This window comes from Manis javanica, chromosome 14 (assembly GCF_040802235.1).
Source record: "Manis javanica isolate MJ-LG chromosome 14, MJ_LKY, whole genome shotgun sequence".
NCBI lineage: Eukaryota > Metazoa > Chordata > Mammalia > Pholidota > Manidae > Manis > Manis javanica.
In genome coordinates this window covers 17,941,117-17,960,407 of record NC_133169.1, presented here as the reverse complement: position 1 = coordinate 17,960,407, position 19,291 = coordinate 17,941,117, and the positions used below count along the sequence as shown (strand labels likewise).

The window sequence follows — 19,291 nt, the reverse complement described above, 5'->3', positions numbered from 1 at the left end:
GCATGTCTCTAGCTGCATCTGTTATTCTAAAAAAAACCTCATTTTGCTGGAAAATAACTGACTGTTTTACTTTTAACACCAACAGAAGGAAGGGAGAGAGAGCAAAAGAGAGATCAGTTTTGACTCCTATCCACCATAGATTTAGACTCTGGTAGGTAAGTATGCTACATACATATTAAACATTTAAATACATATGGAAGACAGAGTAAATTCTAAAATGACCATCAAAATGTAAAGAGAAGGATTGTTCTCATAAAGTATGCACAAGAGACCCTCACATTTCTAGTTTCCTTTGTCCTAATTAGTCATGTATACCATAGTGGCTGTAGTGAATTTGCCCACTGTTGCTACAATCCATTCATTAAGTTTTTTCAGGACTCTAGAACCTTTTAGACTCTGGGTAATCTATATCCGTTTGTAGAGATACAATAAGGATTTTTTTGAAGTTCCTAATGAAAAGAAATTGAAAATTTGGTCCTTAAGTACCTAAGATATATTAAGAACTTGTCTCACTTTTGTAAAAGTACTTATACGGACAGGTACATGCTCATAGAATTTTATGCAAGTCAGGCATAGAGTCTGTCTCCAATAACAAAGGAAAAAGTAAAGAATAAGATACTATTTTTTAAAAATAAAGAAAAATTTCTTCAGGGCACTATAAGCATTCAAATAAAACTTCAAGTTGCTTTCAAACTGCAGAGCCAGTGAGACAGACATAATTTTTTTAACCTTAAAGTTATAGATAAACCTTTATTCCCAGATAAAAAACAGAAAGGAGAATTGTACTTTTTCTTTTTAAAAATATCATTTTTTTCATATCAATGGAACTTAAAGGGATAATACTTTCCACCTCTCTCTCCTGGTAAAGAAAGAAAAATGTGATTTAAAAAAAAATTTTTTTTTTTGGTGTCTCTCTTGCCCCAGGATGCACTAAAGATAGCACTTAATTGTGTGTGTGGGGGTGTCTGTATTTCTACACAAACCACATGAGGGTATGCAAATGTGGGAAGCTGGCAGCCCTTTGCTGGAGGCTTGTTGGGTCCACGGTAAGCACACTTCAAAGTCCCCTTCCCTTCTCCATGGCTCAGAAGTTGGTCCCTTTTTAAAGTGTTTTTATAAGCAGGAAGTTCATTGCCAAGATGGTGAATATAAAAAATGAAGAATATTTCACAAATTATGAAATAAAATTTACCCCATTCTTTGGCTTATCTAATGTTATTTTACATACACACATACACACACACACAAAGAGTAAACTAACAATTCTAAGAAATTAAGATTTTTAATGAAATGATTTGAGTATGTTTAAGACAGTAGTTACATGCTTTGGTTCAATTAACATACTTGGGATTAAGCACAAGTTCAAGTAAATGGCCTGGTATGTGCTTTCAAAGTACAATATTTATTTTTACTGATAATTCAAATACTATTGATTCACTGAATCTGCCTACTTTATGGCTTTCGACAGGTTGATTTTTCCAGGGAAAAACAGCAGTATATTTGGAAGACATACACAGAAGTGAAACATTATGCACAACTATTCTAAAAATTCATATGATCTGGATGCAATATAAATTATGTAGCTTTTAATATACTGAAGGTAAGACAAACCATGCATTTATGATGTGGAATGTTGTTGTTTTAAAGTATGCTATTCCTCACAATCCTTTGTCTTCCTTGTGGCTTTTACATTATAAATTCTATCTCTGAATAAGATAATATACCATCTTAGCCAATTTATTTCAATTTCTAACCTATAGCTAAATTTCTAAATTTCCAATTTAGAGATTTTCTAAATTTCTGATTTTCAAATTTCCAATTTTCATATTTCCTTTACATGTTTTGCAGTTTTAAGGTATCTCGTGGCTACCTGCACGTTGAAGTTTCAACTCACATCTGGCAAATAAATCGAAGTGGATTCAAAACAAATGAAAATGAGGATGTATGCTGACAGGATCTATACTTGCACACTGCCAGCAACCTTTGACAATTTTTAAGACTATAAACTTCATAAAAAGCCAAAAATCTAGCATCTTGACAATATACTAAATAGAGATCTTGAAAAGCTTGCAAATATTTTATAGTTCTCACTGTGACAGTAAATGGGGAAAGTATAAGATAAAATGGAGTTTGCATTTGTAATTCTTAAATTTTATTTATTTATTTGCTTTTTGGTCTATCCCTGCTCTTTTTGAGCTTTTAATTATTCCTCATTCTCTGTGAAATCCTGTCATAAGATAATACCATTCTTCCTATGATTAGTCCATAGCAGTATCCATAGTCCACTCCTTTTAGGCCTTAGAGATTTTGGTTCAGATGAGAAAGAAGGAGACTTTGGAGATTGAAGGAGTAAAAGCTTCACTGAGCAAGTCATGACAAGAAATTCAGATGCAGCTTCTAATTAAGGGAAGGGATAGAATCAGTGATTCATTTTTCTTTCCCCTCCCCTTCCCTCTCCTCTCCTTTCCTTTTCTTTTCAAGGCAGAGCTATATTAACACTTAACCTAAGAGGAGAATTGGATAGCACTGTCCTGCCGCTCCTAGCAGGGTGGGATGTTCCCAGTGTATATCGTCACTGCACGTTCCCTAAAGCATTTTCTTTTCCTTTTGGCCAATAGTAGACACTCTGTTTACCTATTTACTGTTAATTGCCTCACTATATTAATGAAAAAACTTTCCATGTATTCTGTACATACGAAGATGGATAGGCAACTCTCTAGTTCAAGGGAAAAAATTTGCAGCAATAAGTAGACAAAACATTGGTTGTATTTTCCAAAACTGACAACTCATACAATCACAAGAAATAAGAAAGGCTGTTTGTAGTAAATGGCTAAGGCTTGGAGTGGTTTGATTTATAGTAATGGATAACTGAAAGGCAATCCAGTAGTTCATTCTATGAAAAAATCAGTGGTTATTATATTATTATTTTAGCAATATTATTGGGCAAAAATTATGTTATATTTTAAAATGCAAACACTTCATTGAGTTAATCAAAAGTGCATTGTCTGAACAACTACTAAGTTTTTGTATTCAGTGAAAATGAAACAAACTTTTAATTCCAAGATTGAATTTTTTAAAATATATATTTGAGGAAAATTAGGAAAAAGTAAAAAAATATTTAGCAATGACTTCAAATTCCTCTTTTTTGGCTATCATTAACAAAGACATGAAAACAATCACTTATGCATACAAATATACATGTAATGGCAATGAAAAATAACTATAAAAATTGTATCCAATAAGTGGCTTGGTATGAATACACAAGAGAGATCTATTTAAGAAAAAATGTGCTGCTTTTCTGACAGTTGAAATCCCAAGAAAACCAATGAGAGCTTGATGCAAAAATCATTTGAAAATCATGATCCAGAAGTCATGGAGGGAGATAATAAAATATTTCAAAAACAAAATCACTTCTCATCCTCCCTACTTACTCCATCATCCAATACACATCCCAGCCACCCTTAGCAGGGCTACTGACCTGGCAGTATTTATGGTTATAATCTAAGGTGCAAATATGGGAAGAGAGGGATGTTAAGGACACAATAATCCTGGTCTTCCTAGTATGTGTAAAAGACTAATTTTCACTTGTCCTCTCTCTCTACAGCATTTTCCAGCCTTCAAAAGTAAGTGTTTGGTGTACCCAACTCCAGTGATGCTGGACAGCAGCTCAGGTGTCTTTCAATTTAACTCAATTCTGACACCATCTACCCCTTTTCCCCTTGCCTTCAGATGTTAGTCACCATCTCAGATTATCACCTGTGCTCTGACCAACGAGCTACACATTAGAGGTCCCCACAATTTCCTCCAACTCAGGGTGCCAATCACAAGTCCAGGTTGTTTCCTGTACTTTTGACTCAATGGCTATAAAACAGTTTCCCACAAACCCCTCTTTGGGCTGGATTAATTTGATAGAGCAGTTCACTAAACTCAGGTGTTTACTTGTTAGGTTAAAGGTTTATTACAAAGGATATAATTCATCATAATCAGATGGAAGAGATGCAGAGGGCAAGATATGAGGGAAGGGCTTCCATGCTCTATCCAAACTGATCATTCCGCCCAAATCTCCAGATGTTGACCAACTTTGAAGCTCTCTGAACCCACATGGGTTTTTACTGAGATTTCATTACCTGGGCAAGATTGATTAAATCAATGGCCACTGGTGATTCGTTATGGAAAACCTGGAAAACCTGAACTGGATTGCTGAGAGAAGAACCAAATGGCACTCGGAGGTCTTGGAGGGTGGAGGTTTATTTTATGCTGGCAGGCTCAGAGGGGAGTGACCTACAAAGGTCTGAGCCCCAAGTAAGGCAGGGCCATGCCTTTTATACATTTACTACAAAGCTAAGCGGGGAGTCAGCACCTAGTTATATTTTAATCTATTTCTGTAAAGATACCTATTATAAACTAATGGGCTTTCATGACTATGATCAACAAGCTTTTCCATACCACTGAGTCCCAGTGGCTGGGGAATACATTCTTACATTGTTTCAATCCCAAGTACCCAAGCACCTTGTGATTCCTCTACATTTCTGAAGCCTCAGCAGAAACCCTGTTTCCTTGGTTTCCTTGGCTTCCCACCACAGTTGCCAAAAGGGGGAGGGATTTGAGAACTTTTTGAGTATTTCCTCGCCAATTGATCCAACCTCCAGCCACTCTCTTCTGGAGGTCAGGGGGTAGAACTAAAAGTTCCATTTCTTTAATCACCTGGTTGACTCCACTGGTAAGCAGTGGCCATCTTAAGTAGTCCCGAAAGTTAGCTCATTAACATAACAAAGGACACATTTTACAGCTCTCCCCACTTAGGAAATTCCGAGGGATTTAGTAGTTATTTGTCACAAATAGGGAAAAGACCACAAATGTGTTTCTTTTAAATCATGAAATCGCAAGAGGCCAAAAAAGAGTCTTAGTAGGAAAATAGAATAAAAAAGGTCGGCGCTGAATGTTTATCAAGAAAGGCACTCTGCTAAACACATTACATATAGTGTTGTTAATCCTCTATCAGGTGGGAATCATCATCAAGCCTGTTTTAGGGATGAACAACTGAGGCTCAGTATATTTGTAGATTTGCTCAATCACTCAGTGAGTTAAAGAAGTGGATTCAGATCTAGGTTTGTAGGATTCCAAAAGTGTCTGTTTTTACAATGTTCCTAAATATTAATTCCAAATGCATTGCACTCCTTTTCTTTCATGGATGTTTTCAATGTTGTTGGGCGAGGCTGACAGAAGAACTGTAAAACAAACGACTCTCAACTATTTTGCTTTCTCAGTTTTTAGTTTTCTAATAACGCACATTTGGAATAGAAACACTTTCCTCAATCTTAGTATTTTTATGAAATTTGTAGATTATACAGATCAATTTGTAGATCAATTTGAAGGTATGAATGACTATTGACTGTCATAGAAAACTGGATTAAGATCACAAATTAAGGTGGCTCTGAGTTCCTTTCATCATTAAAATAAAGCAGTTCAGAAAAAGATAAATAGAATAAAATTATTCCTTTTGGAAAAATATAAAACTTTCATAAAAAATCTGTTTCTAGTTAGTCAGTATGGAATTTGTCACTAATCATTTTAAACTATGCCCTTTTATGCTTCTTCTGTCCCTTTTAGCTTTTTGAGTAGTTCTTTGATGTAACAAAGACAGTTTCAGACAAGATTTCAGTTCATCTGGAAAAAAAGGTTTAAGTCTGGAGGCAAAACGCAGTGTATTTAAAATTTATATACTCTATAATGCCTTTGTTCTGAACTTGAAGATCCTGCAAAACTTCTAAGCTTCTTTGCCTTCCTCCTCTGAGCTCATTTGCTCTTCCTTTGCTTATTATCATGCAGCTGTGATTTAACTGGTGGTTCCATCGTTTAAGTACATGCAGAGTCATGGCTGACCCTTTCTGATCAATTGCCAATCCATACAGGTTTGACTGATAAAAGAGCCAATTAGATTTAAGCAAATTAAGGGACATCACCAATGTCAACCCCTTATTAAACTGAATGCTGATTTCCATGCATACAAAACACTAATGCACTGAGCCCCATTAAGAGTTGAAATCCTAACCCCATTAGTAACTCCAGACCTTGAAGGGGGCAAAGGTCATAGGAAAGTTTCATATTTATGGATTAACGTTTGGATTCTGTTTTTATTTTTTAAATTATTTTCCTAGAACTCTTGAACCTGCACTGTAATGCTATTTAAGAGCTCAGATGAAATATATTCTTCATTTCTAAGAGTCTCTTAGTGCTAAATATGAACATTATGTTATTACAAACAACCTGAAAATATAATAATTGTATAAATATAAAAACCTGAGCACACAGAAGTGGGTAGGCACATGCTACATGATTGAAGAAGAAGACGAAGAAGAAGAAGAAGAAAACAAGCCCAAACCATTCCAGTCAACTAAACAGTATTTCAAATGAATTTTTTAAATAAAAAAATGTGGTTTTGGGTATTCGCTACTGTCCATCTATGTGCTAAGCAATTAGTTGCATGATCAAACTTGCCTTCATTTCCATCTTCAAAATAACTTGTGTTTATCATATTTTTAGTCTTGTTTTTTTTTTTTGGTTTGGTCAAAGTAGTTTTTAAAAAATAAACAAATAAATAAATAAATAACAACAATAGCAATGAAACAGGAAGATCTGATAGAATTAACTGGCCATTGAAATCAGATATTGTTGAACTTTGGTTTTTTAAAATGTTTTCTAGCTTTATTTACTGAATTTTAATTGATATATAAAAAAACTACACATTTTTCATATTTTTTTCTCATCAGAAAACCAGAAAAAGTATCGTAAATAAGATGCTTTATAACCATCAACTAAGAGGTTATGTCCAGGGTAAAATTCTTTGTACCAGATCCCCTTACCTCTCTTTTCTTCAAACTCCTATGTAAACCTATGTCTGTTATTCTCTGCTTATCTAAGTAAGGTAACCTTTGCAGGAAGGTAGTCCAAAGGCCACAGCATTCCTACATTGGACAACAGTATATAGAGGTCACATTTTCCACAGCTGCTACAATCTAAGGTGGCTCAAGTAGAAGAGGAGGCCTGAGCAGGCCTTGAGCAATGATAAGCTTACAATTTATAACTGGTAATTAAGCTATCTTGACTGATTTATTTATTCATTCACTCACCATTTATTCATTGTGCACCTACCATGCATCAGGCTTGGTCTAGGCACTGAAGATAAAAATGTGAATAAAAAACAGTCCCTGCTGTGTAGGATCTTATAACCAGTGATTGTGACAGATCAGACAGGCAAGTTCAATAGCATGTGATGTGCTCTAGGACATGGAAGGGCCCTATCTCAGCCTCGGTTGGTGAAAGACAACTATCTGATGGACTGATTTCTAAATTGAAACCTAAAAAATGAGTCAGACTTGGCCAGATCTAGGGGATAAAGGAAATTTTCCAGGCCACACAGTAGCAAACATTTGTTAAAGAAAAAAATGAGCATTTCTATTTTGCCCAAAACCTCTTATTATTATTATATTTTTGAACTAAATAGAGAAAAAACAGAGCTAAGGGTATTATCATTACAAACCTTGCATAATCCAGCACTGAAAGATATTAGGAATGCAGCATCACCAGGAAAGAGACCTAATATTGAAATGAAGGAAATGGTAATAATGATCACAATCCAAATATAATGGAAGAGTAAATAGCATATAGAAACTTCTCTGCCCGTAAGTTGGTTCGCTTCTGTACATCGGTTCATTTATTATTCATTTCAGTATGAAACACAGTTCACTGGACAAAGGCATGGAAGATTTCTTTAATAACTCTCAGTACTAATTTAATTCTACTTAAACACACATATTCTAGTGAATGCCACATGCTTTTCAGCATGATTTTATGTGTAAATCAGGATAATATGTTTTCAGATCATTAAGTAAAAGGAAGCATGAACTAAAACCTATTTAATCAATGAGGTATCACCTTTAAACTGCCACAAGGTCATAAAAAAGATAATTTCAAAGCTATAAGTTTCCTAATTGTAATCAACAACAATCTAATAATGAAAAAAATGTACATCTTAATGGTGTAATAAACTTGAGCAAATCACTGTCTGTCTTTGAAGACATTTTACTTCCTGTTTTGGTGAAGAGCCATCTCCCAAATTCTGGGTTTCTGAGTACAGAAAGCGAATGATTGCATTGTGCCTGGAGAATGTGGGCCTACAGAGCATTATGATAATGGCATGGGTAAGCGTCCACAGAGTGGAGATGAAGATAAGCCTCAGCAGTTGACTTCAGTTCCAGTGTACCACTATAAAACAATATTTTAGTTGTTTCCTGTTTGCGTTATATTAACCCTTCTACTAACCCACTGACAGATATATTCATACAGTATATACTGACTTAGCAATAGGGGCTTGCTAGGTCTAACTGAATCATATGCCATATATATATTATAAATTATTAGACCATACATTCCAAAACACAAGAACAATGAATTAAATTAGCCCCACTTTTATGAATGTGATGTAAACTGCTGTAAATTCCAAGCTATCTAAATCAGTGTGAATGCCATAAAAAGAATATATAGCTCATTAAAAATTCCATATATCCTGTTAAGAAGGCTTACTATATAACTTAAAATTCTCCATTAAAGCACTAATTACTCTCTAATTTCTACATGTGAATAAAGGGTATTACGTACTAAGGTATAAAGTCATCACAATTTTCTATCCTATCCATCATTTTGGAAAAATGAAGAAACGAATACCCAAAGGATTCTTTTTTTGGTTTTATCTTTTAGTCTGTATCTTTAAACACACACCTATCTAAATTCAATTCCCCTTTTAATGTCATGAAATATGATACTATCTGAGATGATCAGCCCCAAAAGTCTCTTTCAAGCATTCTTTTCTTAAGGTAGCTTCTGCCATCTAGTTTCAAGTGTTCTGGTAAACATCTATCAGTTAATTTTTATCATGTCATAAAAGGTACATAATAGTGGTTTTTATGATACAGTAGGTAATGAGTCTTTTTTTTGGGAAAGGGGTTCCATATAAACTGCAGATTTACCCTTAATTTCCCCCTAGTGATGTAGTCTTTGCTGTTCTTATATTCTTTGTGACCAGAGAGGGATTTATCCAGCTCGGCAGATCGCTCTTAACAGAAGAGTGATACACTTCCTTAGCCCAGAACACACTGGTTCCCGAAGCTGGGCTATCAGGCAGACGTCATGTGTCCTGGAGTCCTCTGCCTCTGGTATTTGCAGAAAACACGTTTCAGAACACTGAATGGAGAATCATGTTCTTATTAGCAACAGACCAGCTTTTGGCTCTAGGCTGTGCATATCAATCTAAGCAAGAGTGTTCTTCTTAGTAGTTAGTTCCACAAATAGTTAAAACAAGGCTGGAATTGATTGCAGATCTGAATATTTCTGAAAAAGTTAATTTAGTGAATTTTTTCATACAAATAGTTAAAATAAAAATATCTGGACTGTATCACATTCTTCACATGAATGTGACATTATTGAACTCTAATTATTAGCATGTGGAATTTGAAGGTGTTTTCCAGTGACCTGAGTACAGTTTACCTAGTTTATTCCTTTCACACTGTCCTTTTATTCCCAAATGGAAAGGTTTAGATATACATCGAAACTAGCTCTTCAAAAGGCCAGGAATGAGAACCACTTGTATCAGATAATTAAAGCCCCAACTGAAAATATAAAATTAGAATCTAAATGAAGTGTCAAAGTAAAAAGCATTTCCCAATCTTCTTCACTTGAACAAAGCAAGAGATATATGGGTGTGTGTACATATACAGACACATGCACACTGTGAAATGGAAATCTCAACAATAAAACAGTATCAATAATAAGGTCTTAATAAAACAAAACAACCAAAACAACCAGATATACAATTGAGCCTTGAAGTTCTAAAAAGAATTAATAAACAGGGTGCTCAATGGAGCTCTAGTAGTTGGGCATTTATATAAATTTACATAGCGGAGGCGGAGTCAACATGGCAGCATGAGTAGGACAGTGGGAATCTCCTCCCACAAACATATATATTTTTGAAAATACAACAAATACAACTAATCCTAAAAGAGAGACCAGAAGACACAGGACAACAGCCAGGCTACATCCGCACGTGTGAGAGCCCAGCGCCGGGTGAAAGGGGTAAGATACAAGCCGCAGCCTGACGGGACCCTAGCACACTTCTCCCCAGCTCCCGGCGGGAGGGAGAGGGAGCCCAGGACTGCTGAACACCCAGCCCCAGCCATCGGCACCAGAGCGCAGACACAGTGCATGCATGGGGTCCTGGATACTAGGGAAACAGGGCGGCAGGACCGGTGAGTGGGTGCTGAAGCTGATGCCCCTGTGACAAAGAAAAGTGAGTGCTTTTTGAAAGTCTTAAAGTGACAGGGACGCAACAGCTGGATGGAAACAACACAGGTCACAGTCCAGTGGCTGGAAATTACAGGGAAAACCGGGCGCACTGACCCCCTGGGCAACAGCTCTGAGACCCCTCACTGAGATAAACAGCCAAAAAGCCCCCCGTCCATTACCCCTCCAGGCGCTGCGAAAGCAGAGAAGCAGCCTGAGGCAGGCCCCGCCCTCAAAGGGAGCTTCCTCCACACTGGCGGGGCTAGACACAGAGACCTAGTCTACACGCAATTACCCAATACAAGCCACTAGGGGTTGCAGTTGTCCCAGTAAAGAAAGGCCAGGAGCAAGTGAAAAGTTTGGCCCCCCCAGCTGACAGTCAATAGCACCTACCAACATGAAAAGGCAAAAAAATTTGATCCAGACAAGACTAACCCAGACAGCTTCGGCATCTGCTACATCTTCCCCTGAGAAGGAACCTGGGGAGATAGATTTAACCAGTCTTCCTGAAAAAGAATTCAAAACAAAAGTCATAACCATGCTGATGGACTTGCAGAGAAATATGCAAGAACTAAGGAAGTAGAATACAGAAATAAAACAAGCTCTGGAAGGACTTCAAAACAGAATGGCCGAGATGCAAGAGACCATTAATGGACTAGAAAACAGAGAACAGGAATGCAGAGAAGCTGATGCAGAGAGAGATAAAAGGATCTCCAGGAATGAAAGAATGCTAAGAGAGCTGAGTGACCAATTGAAATGGAACAATATCCGCATTATAGGGGTACCAGAAGAAGAAGAGAGAGAAAAAGGGATAGAAAGTGTCTTTGAAGAAATAATTGCTGAAAACTTCCCCAAACTAGGGGAGGAAATGGCCTCTAAGACCACAGAGGTACACAGAACTCCCATGAAAAGGGATCCAAAGAGGGCAACACCAAGACACATAATAATTAAAATGGCAAAGATGAAAGATCAAGGACAAGGACAAAGTATTAAAGGCAGCCAGAGAGAAAAAAAAGGTCACCTACAAAGGAAAACCCATCAGGCTATCATCAGACTTCTCAACAGAAACCCTACAGGCCAGAAGAGAAAGGCATGATATACTTAATGCAATGAAACAGAAGGGCCTCGAACCAAGAATGCTGTATCCAGCACGATTATCATTTAAATATGGAGGGATTAAACAATTCCCAGACAAGCAAAAGCTGAGGGGATTTGCGTCCCACAAACCACCTCTACAGGGCATCTTACAGGGGCTGCTCTAGATGGGAGCACTCCTAAAAAGAGCACAGAACAAAACACACAACATATGAAGAAGGAAGGAGGAGGAATAAGAAGGGAGAGAAATAAAGAATAATCAGACCGTGTTTATAATAGCCCAACAAGTGAGTTAAGTTAGACAGTAAGATAGTAAAGAAGCTAACCCTAAAACTTTGGTAACCACAAACTTAAAGCCTGCAATGGCAATAAGTACATACCTTTCAATAATCACCCTAAATGTAAATGGATTGAATGCACTAATCAAAAGACACAGAGAAATAGAATGGATAAAAAAGCAAGATCCATCCATATGCTGCTTACAAGAGACTCACGTTAAACCCAAAGACATACACAGACTTAAAGTCAAGGGATGGAAAAAGATATTTCATGCAAACAACAGAGAGAAAAAAGCAGGTGTTGCAATTCTAGTATCAGACAAAACAGACTTCAAAATAAAGAAAGTAACAAAAGATAAAGAAGGACATTACATAATGATAAAGGGCTCAGTCCAACAAGAGGATATAACCATTATAAATATATATGCACCCAATACAGGAGCACCAACATATCTGAAACAAATACTAACAGAACTAAAGGAGGAAATAGAATGCAATGCATTCATTCTGGGAGACTTCAACACACCACTCACTCCAAAGGACAGATCCACCAGACAAAAAATAAGTAAGGACACAGGGGCACTGAACAACACACTAGAACAGATGGACCTAATAAACATCTACAGAACTCTACATCCAAAAGCAACAGGATACACATTCTTCTCAAGTGCACATGGAACATTCTCCAGAATAGACCACATACTAGGCCACAAAAAGAGCCTTAGTAAATTCCAAAAGATAGAAATCCTACCAACCAACTTTTCAGACCACAAAGGCATAAAACTAGAAATAAATTGTACAAAGAAAGCAAAAAGGCTCACAAACACATGGAGGCTTAACAACGTGGTCCTAAATAATCAATGGATCAATGACCAAATCAAAATGGAGATCCAGCAATATATGGAAACAAACGACAACAACAACACAAAGCCCCAACTACTCTGGGATACAGCAAAAGCAGTCTTAAGAGGAAAGGCATATTTAAAGAAGGAAGAACAATCCCAAATGAATGGTCTAATGTCACAATTATCGAAATTGGAAAAGAAGAACAAATGAGGCCTAAGGTCAGCAGAAGGAGGGACATAATAAAGATCAGAGAAGAAATAAATAAAATTGAGAAGAATGAAACAATAGCAAAAATCAATGAGACCAAGAGCTGGTTCTTCAAGAAAATAAACAAAATAGATAAGCCTCTAGCCAGACTTATTAAGAGGAAAAGAGAGTCAACACAAATCAACAGAATCAGAAACGAGAAAGGAAAAATCATGACGGACCCCACAGAAATACGAAGAATTATTAGAGACTACTATGAAAACCTATATGCTAACAAGCTGGGAAACCTAGGAGAAATGGACAACTTCCTAGAAAAATACAACTTTCCAAGACTGACCCAGAAAGAAACAGAAAATCTAAACAGACCAATTACCAGTAACAAAATTGAAGCAGTAATGAAAAAAACTACCAAAGAACAAAACCCCCGGGCCAGATGGATTCACCTCGGAATTTTATCAGACATACAGGGAAGACATAACACCCATTCTCCTTAAAGTCTTCCAAAAAATAGAAGAGGAGGGGATACTCCCAAACTCATTCTATGAAGCCAACATCACCCTAATACCAAAACCAGGCAAAGACCCCACCAAAAAAGAAAACTACAGACCAATATCCCTGATGAACGTAGATGCAAAAATACTCAACAAAATATTAGCAAACCGAATTCAAAAATACATCAAGAGGATCATACACCATGACCAAGTGGGATTCATCCCAGGGATGCAAGGATGGTACAGCATTAGAAAATCCACCAACATCATCCACCACATCAACAAAAAGAAGGACAAAAACCACATGATTATCTCCATAGATGCTGAAAAAGCATTCGACAAAATTCAACATCCATTCATGATAAAAACTCTCAACAAAATGGCCATAGAGGGCAAGTACCTCAACATAATAAAGGCCATATATTACAAACCCACAGCTAACATCATACTGAACAGCAAGAGGCTGAAAGCTTTTCCTCTGAGATCGGGAACAAGATAGGGATGCCCATTCTCCCCACTGTTATTCAATGTGGTACTGGAGGTCCTAGCCATGGCAATCAGACAAAACAAAGAAATACAAGGAATCCAGATTGGTAAAGAAGAAGTCAAACTGTCACTATTTGCAGATGACATGATATTGTACATAAAAACCCTAAAGAATCCACCCCCAAACTACTAGAATTGATATCAGAATACAGCAAAGTTGCAGGATACAAAATCAATACACAGAAATCTGTGGCTTTCCTATATACTAACAATGAACCAACAGAAAGAGAAATCAGGAAAACAACTCCATTTACAATTGCATCAAAAAGAATGAAATACCTAGGAATAAACCTAACCAAAGAAGTGAAAGACTTATACTCTGAAAACTATAAGTCACTCTTAAGAGAAATTAAAGGGGACATTAGCAAATGGAAACTCATCCCATGCTCGTGGCTAGGAAGAATTAATATTGTCAAAATGGCCATCCTGCCCAAAGCAATATACAGATTTGATGCAATCCCTATCAAATTACCAACAATATTCTTCAACAAACTCGAACTACATTCATATGGAAACACCAAAGATCCCGAATAGCCAAAGCAATCCTGAGAAAGAAGAATAAAGTGGCGGGGATCTCACTCCCCAACTTCAAGCTCTACTACAAAGTCATAGTAATCAAATAATTTGGTACTGGCACAAGAAGAGAGCCACAGAGCAGTGGAACAGACTAGAGACTTCAACATTAACCCAGACATATATGGTCAATTAATATTTGATAAAGGAGCCATGGACATACAATGGGGAAATGACAGTCTCTTCAACAGATGGTGCTGGCAAAACTGGACAGCTACATGTAAGAAAATGAAACTGGACCATTGTCTAACCCCATATACAAAAGTAAACTCAAAATGGATCAAAGACCTGAATGTAAGTCATGAAACCATTAAACTCTTGGAAAAAAACATAGGCAAAAACCTCTTAGACATAAACATGAGTGACCTCTTCTTGAACATATCTCCCTGGGAAAGGAAAACAACAGCAAAAATGAACAAGTGGGACTATATCAAGTTGAAAAGCTTCTGTACAGCGAAAGACACCATCAATAGAACAAAAAGGAACCCTACAGTATGGGAGAATATATTTGTAAATGACAGATCTGATAAAGGCTTGACGTCCAAAATATATAAAGAGCTCACATGCCTCAACAAACAAAAAACAAATAACCCAATTAAGAAATGGGCAGAGGAACTGAACAGTGCTCCAAAAAAGAAATTCAGATGGCCAACAGACACATGAAAAGATGCTCCACATCATTAATTATCAGAGAAATGCAAATTAAAACTACAATGAGGTATCACCTCACACCAGTAAGGATAGCTGCCATCCAAAAGACAAACAGCAACAAATGTTGGTGAGGCTGTAGAGAAAGGGGAACCCTCCTACACTACTGGTGGGAATGTAAATTAGTTCAACCACTGTGGAAAGCAGTATGGAGGTTCATCAAAATGCTCAAAACAGACCTACCATTTGACCCAGGAATTCCACTCCTAGTAATTTACCCTAAGAACACAGCAATCAAGTTTGAGAAAGACAGATGCACCCCTATGTTTATCGCAGCACTATTTACAATAGCCAAGAATTGGAAGCAACCTAAATGTCCATCGGTAGATGAATGGATAAAGAAGATGTGGTACATATACACAATGGAATACTACTCAGCCATAAGAAGCGGAAAAATCCTACCATTTGCAGCAACATGGATGGAGCTAGAGGGTATTATGCTCAGTGAAATATGCCAAGCAGAGAAAGAGAAATACCAAATGATTTCACTCATCTGTGGAGTATAAGAACAAAGGAAAAACTGAAGGAACAACACAGCAGCGGAATCACAGAACCCAAGAATGGACTAAGAGGTACCAAAGGGAAAGGGACTGGGGAGGATGGGTGGGTAGGGAGGGATAAGGGGGGTGGAAGAAGAAGGGGGGTGTTAAGATTAGCATGCATAATGGGGGGGTGGGAGAAAGGGGAGGGCCATACAACACAGAGAAGACAAGTAGTGATTCTACAACATTTTGTGATGCTGATGGACAGTGACTGTAAAGGGGTTTATAGGGGGGACCTGGAATAGGGAAGAGCCTAGTAAATATAATATTCTTCATGTAAGTGTAGATTAATGATAACAAAAAAAAAAAAAGAAAGAAAAGGGGGATTACACTCTGATAGGATAAAACTAACTGTAAATCAACGATTAATGCATGCTTTAAATATCCTTTATTTTGATCAGTTAAAGGGTGTCAGATGATCGGGTATGGAGGTACATTTTTCTGATAATATTCTTTTCTCTTAAAAAAAAAAGCAGTTCCTGTGTGGTGACCTCCAATGAGTTCTACACAATGGTATAAAGGGCATATCAAAGTGTGGGCAAAGGATCTGTTTGTGTTTATACAGAGGAACAAAGCCTAATTTGGCTACCCAGAAAATGAACTAAGATACAATATGAAGAAGAGCTTCCAACATCTGCACTCTCTGGAAGACTCATACCAGAAGATGATCATCAAAAAACCTCAACAAAGAACCAGGCGCTGCTACAGCTATAGCTGCATTCATCCCACCGGTTCCTGGACTTGCCATGGGAATGAAGAAGGAGATATCTAAGCTGGCCTGTGCATACAGTAAAACAACAAATTTGACTGTATCTATACTGTTGGAACTCAACCAAGAATTAGGAGAAGTGCAAGTTGTAGCACTCCAAAATCTTACAAGTACAGACTATCTACTATTAAAAGGACATATGGGATGTGAACAGTTCCCAGGAATGGGTTGTTTTAATTTGTCTGATTTCTCTCAGACTGTTCAAGTACAGTTGGACAATATCCATCATATCATAGACAAATTTTCACAAATGCCAAGATTCCTAACTGGTTTTCTTGGTTTCACTGGAGACGGCTGGTAATTATAGATCTGCTTTGATTATGTAACTGTATTCCTATTATGTTAATGTGTGTGTGCAATTTAATTAGTAGTTTAAAACCTATACATGCTTAAGTTACTCTACAAGAAGATATGTCAAGAAATAATCAATCTTCCCATGTTTTCTTCCACCTGCTACTTCTATAGCTTTTCTTCTTCCTTCCTAATTACAACCCTTAAATAGAATTCGTGCCTCATATCGAATTTACTGAGTATCATAATTCCTCCAAGTGGTAAAGACACCTCAAGACAAATGCTGGACATAGAAGCCACAGGGCATAAATCTGCAAAGAAGTAAAAAGCTAACCTTTTCAAACAATATGGCTTCTCTCTCACTTACCAACTTTACATTTCTCTGTATGGCCCCAGAAGATGACTGGTTAGCCAGAGACGGGTAAGATTCCTCAAGGGAGGAACAACCTAAGACAGGCACAGTCACAGGGGGGCCATCAGGTGAGAAATTGGGGATCAACAGAGGTGAGGCTTAGAACCTCACCCCCCCGGTTTTGAGAGAGATCTGCATCCATGGATGTTTTATTGCCCTTGTCTAGCTTGGATTAACACATAGTCTACAGGCACACACCTGATCATCTACATTTGCTCTCTTACAACACTAAACTATGTTTTCTACCTTTATCTTGCATCTACCTACCACTTCAGCATTGTATTAAAAAATAATAATAATAATAATAAAGGGAGAAATGTGGGATCCACATATAAATCAAGTATAAAAATCAAACGAATATTCATATTTGACCTGATTGTTTATAGTTCATAATGCATGATCAAAACTGCAAGTTTCTGTGATGAATGCCCTTGTACTGTTCACCATGTAAGAACTTATTCACTATGTAAGAATTTGTTCACCATGTAAGAACTTGTTCGTTATGCTTCAGAAGATTGGAGACTGACGAAAATTAGGCTTGAGATGGATTAATGATTGTGCATTGAGCATTGACTCCCCTATACAGAATTTTATTGTTGTTAACAACCATTTGATCAATAAATATGAGAGATGCCCTCTCAAAAAATAAAAATAAAAAAAAAATTTTCATAGCCAACATTGTTCATACACTTACCACCTGAAGGCATTGCAACTGTGACAGGATCACTTATCAAGCTGCCTTGGCTGTTTGAAACATTCACTTGGACGGTATAGTTACAAAAAGGAACCAGCCCATCGATGAGCACCCAAAGGTTGGTCTCTTCACTGCTGTGCATGACTTGTGTGCCGTTCAGAAGGGTGTAGTTTTTATCTGCTGATCAGAAGAGGGAATTATTACAATTAGTGTATGTTTAAGAGTTCTTTCCCACTTTTATTTGAATATTTTCTAGGCTTCCTAAAGTATAAAATAGAACTAGAGTTTCACTACCCTAAGAGGCATCACATGTATTATTCTCAATGTGTTTATTTCTATTTTATTATTTTGTGAACAAAATGTTACCTGGGTGGACATTATGTTCTCTAATTCATTCATCAGTGACCAAAGTAACAGAACTGATATTCAAAGACAATATGAAGTCATTCACAAATATGACGCAGTAAGTAAAAATTCTGCACAGACATGTAACTTGATCACTGGATGGATTATTTAAAGGTGTTTGAGAGTTTTTTAAATATTAGAGTTTTCTTGGAAGGGAAGGCTGGAGGAAATCACACTCTTTTCTCCAAATAGAATGGGTCTAGATATAAATAGCGTATTCAAATATGCATGTGGGATATCGCATTTAACATCATGTTGGGAATTTTTTTCTTTTTTTTGTGAGGTAGATTTGTTTGAGAGGCATCTATTTAATGCCTCTTCAAATAAGAATTGGTCAGAATATCCTGAAAAGCAACTGAGTTTGGAAGTAATATGTGCCCAGTTTGATCACAGATCTATTTTTGAGCGCTCTGGAAGAACGCAGAGGCTGCCTGGTTGTATAAAAGAACCATCTTCAATGTATCATCACAGGGTCCCAACACCATCAATCCTTCCAAAACGTCAGCAAGCCTGTTCTCAAATAATAGCATGTCGATGATATAGGAAAACACTGGTTCCTGATAACGCTGCTTATCTCCCTCTCCTAGGCAACTGGGTTACATTTCACGTTAAAAAGAGTTAAAAATTAGGCTACAACTGAAAACTTATTGTAACATTCATTTCATTTTCTGTTAGATGCTTTCCTGAGAAGCTTACATATAGTAAAATTTTAAAAAACATTGCTTAATTTTAGTAATATTGAGTTATAATTACTCTTGAAACACAGAAAAAGAACCATTAAGAGTAGCGATATTTACCTCAGCTAGCTGTCTTCCTTTGCCAAACACTTTTTATTATATGATCTCTAATCTTCCCCCGACAAATTCCACAAATACAGGCAAGTGAATAAAAAGCACACATGATGTTGGACTTCAAGGAAAGCATCTTGGCAAGATCTGTAGATACTGATATAATCTTTATTGATTAAATGTTTAAAAAAGTAAAAGATGGCCACACACAAAAAGGGATCTTGCACTGTACAGTAAACAAAATGTAATGGTTGCAATATTTGCAAAAACTATTGTATTTTAACACAGTTGAATAGCAGAGTATAGTGCAA

At 36.9% G+C, this 19,291-nt stretch overlaps 1 protein-coding gene across 1 annotated transcript in view; it reads right to left on the bottom strand.

The window, feature by feature from the left end:
* USH2A (usherin) overlaps nt 1–19,291 on the bottom strand; it is a 721,517-nt gene that overhangs the window by 267,817 nt on the left and 434,409 nt on the right. Inside the window, exon 38 of the mRNA XM_073222145.1 lies at nt 17,788–17,967. Within this exon, the coding sequence (XP_073078246.1) occupies nt 17,788–17,967 (180 nt within the window). The remainder of the gene's footprint in view (nt 1–17,787; nt 17,968–19,291) is intronic.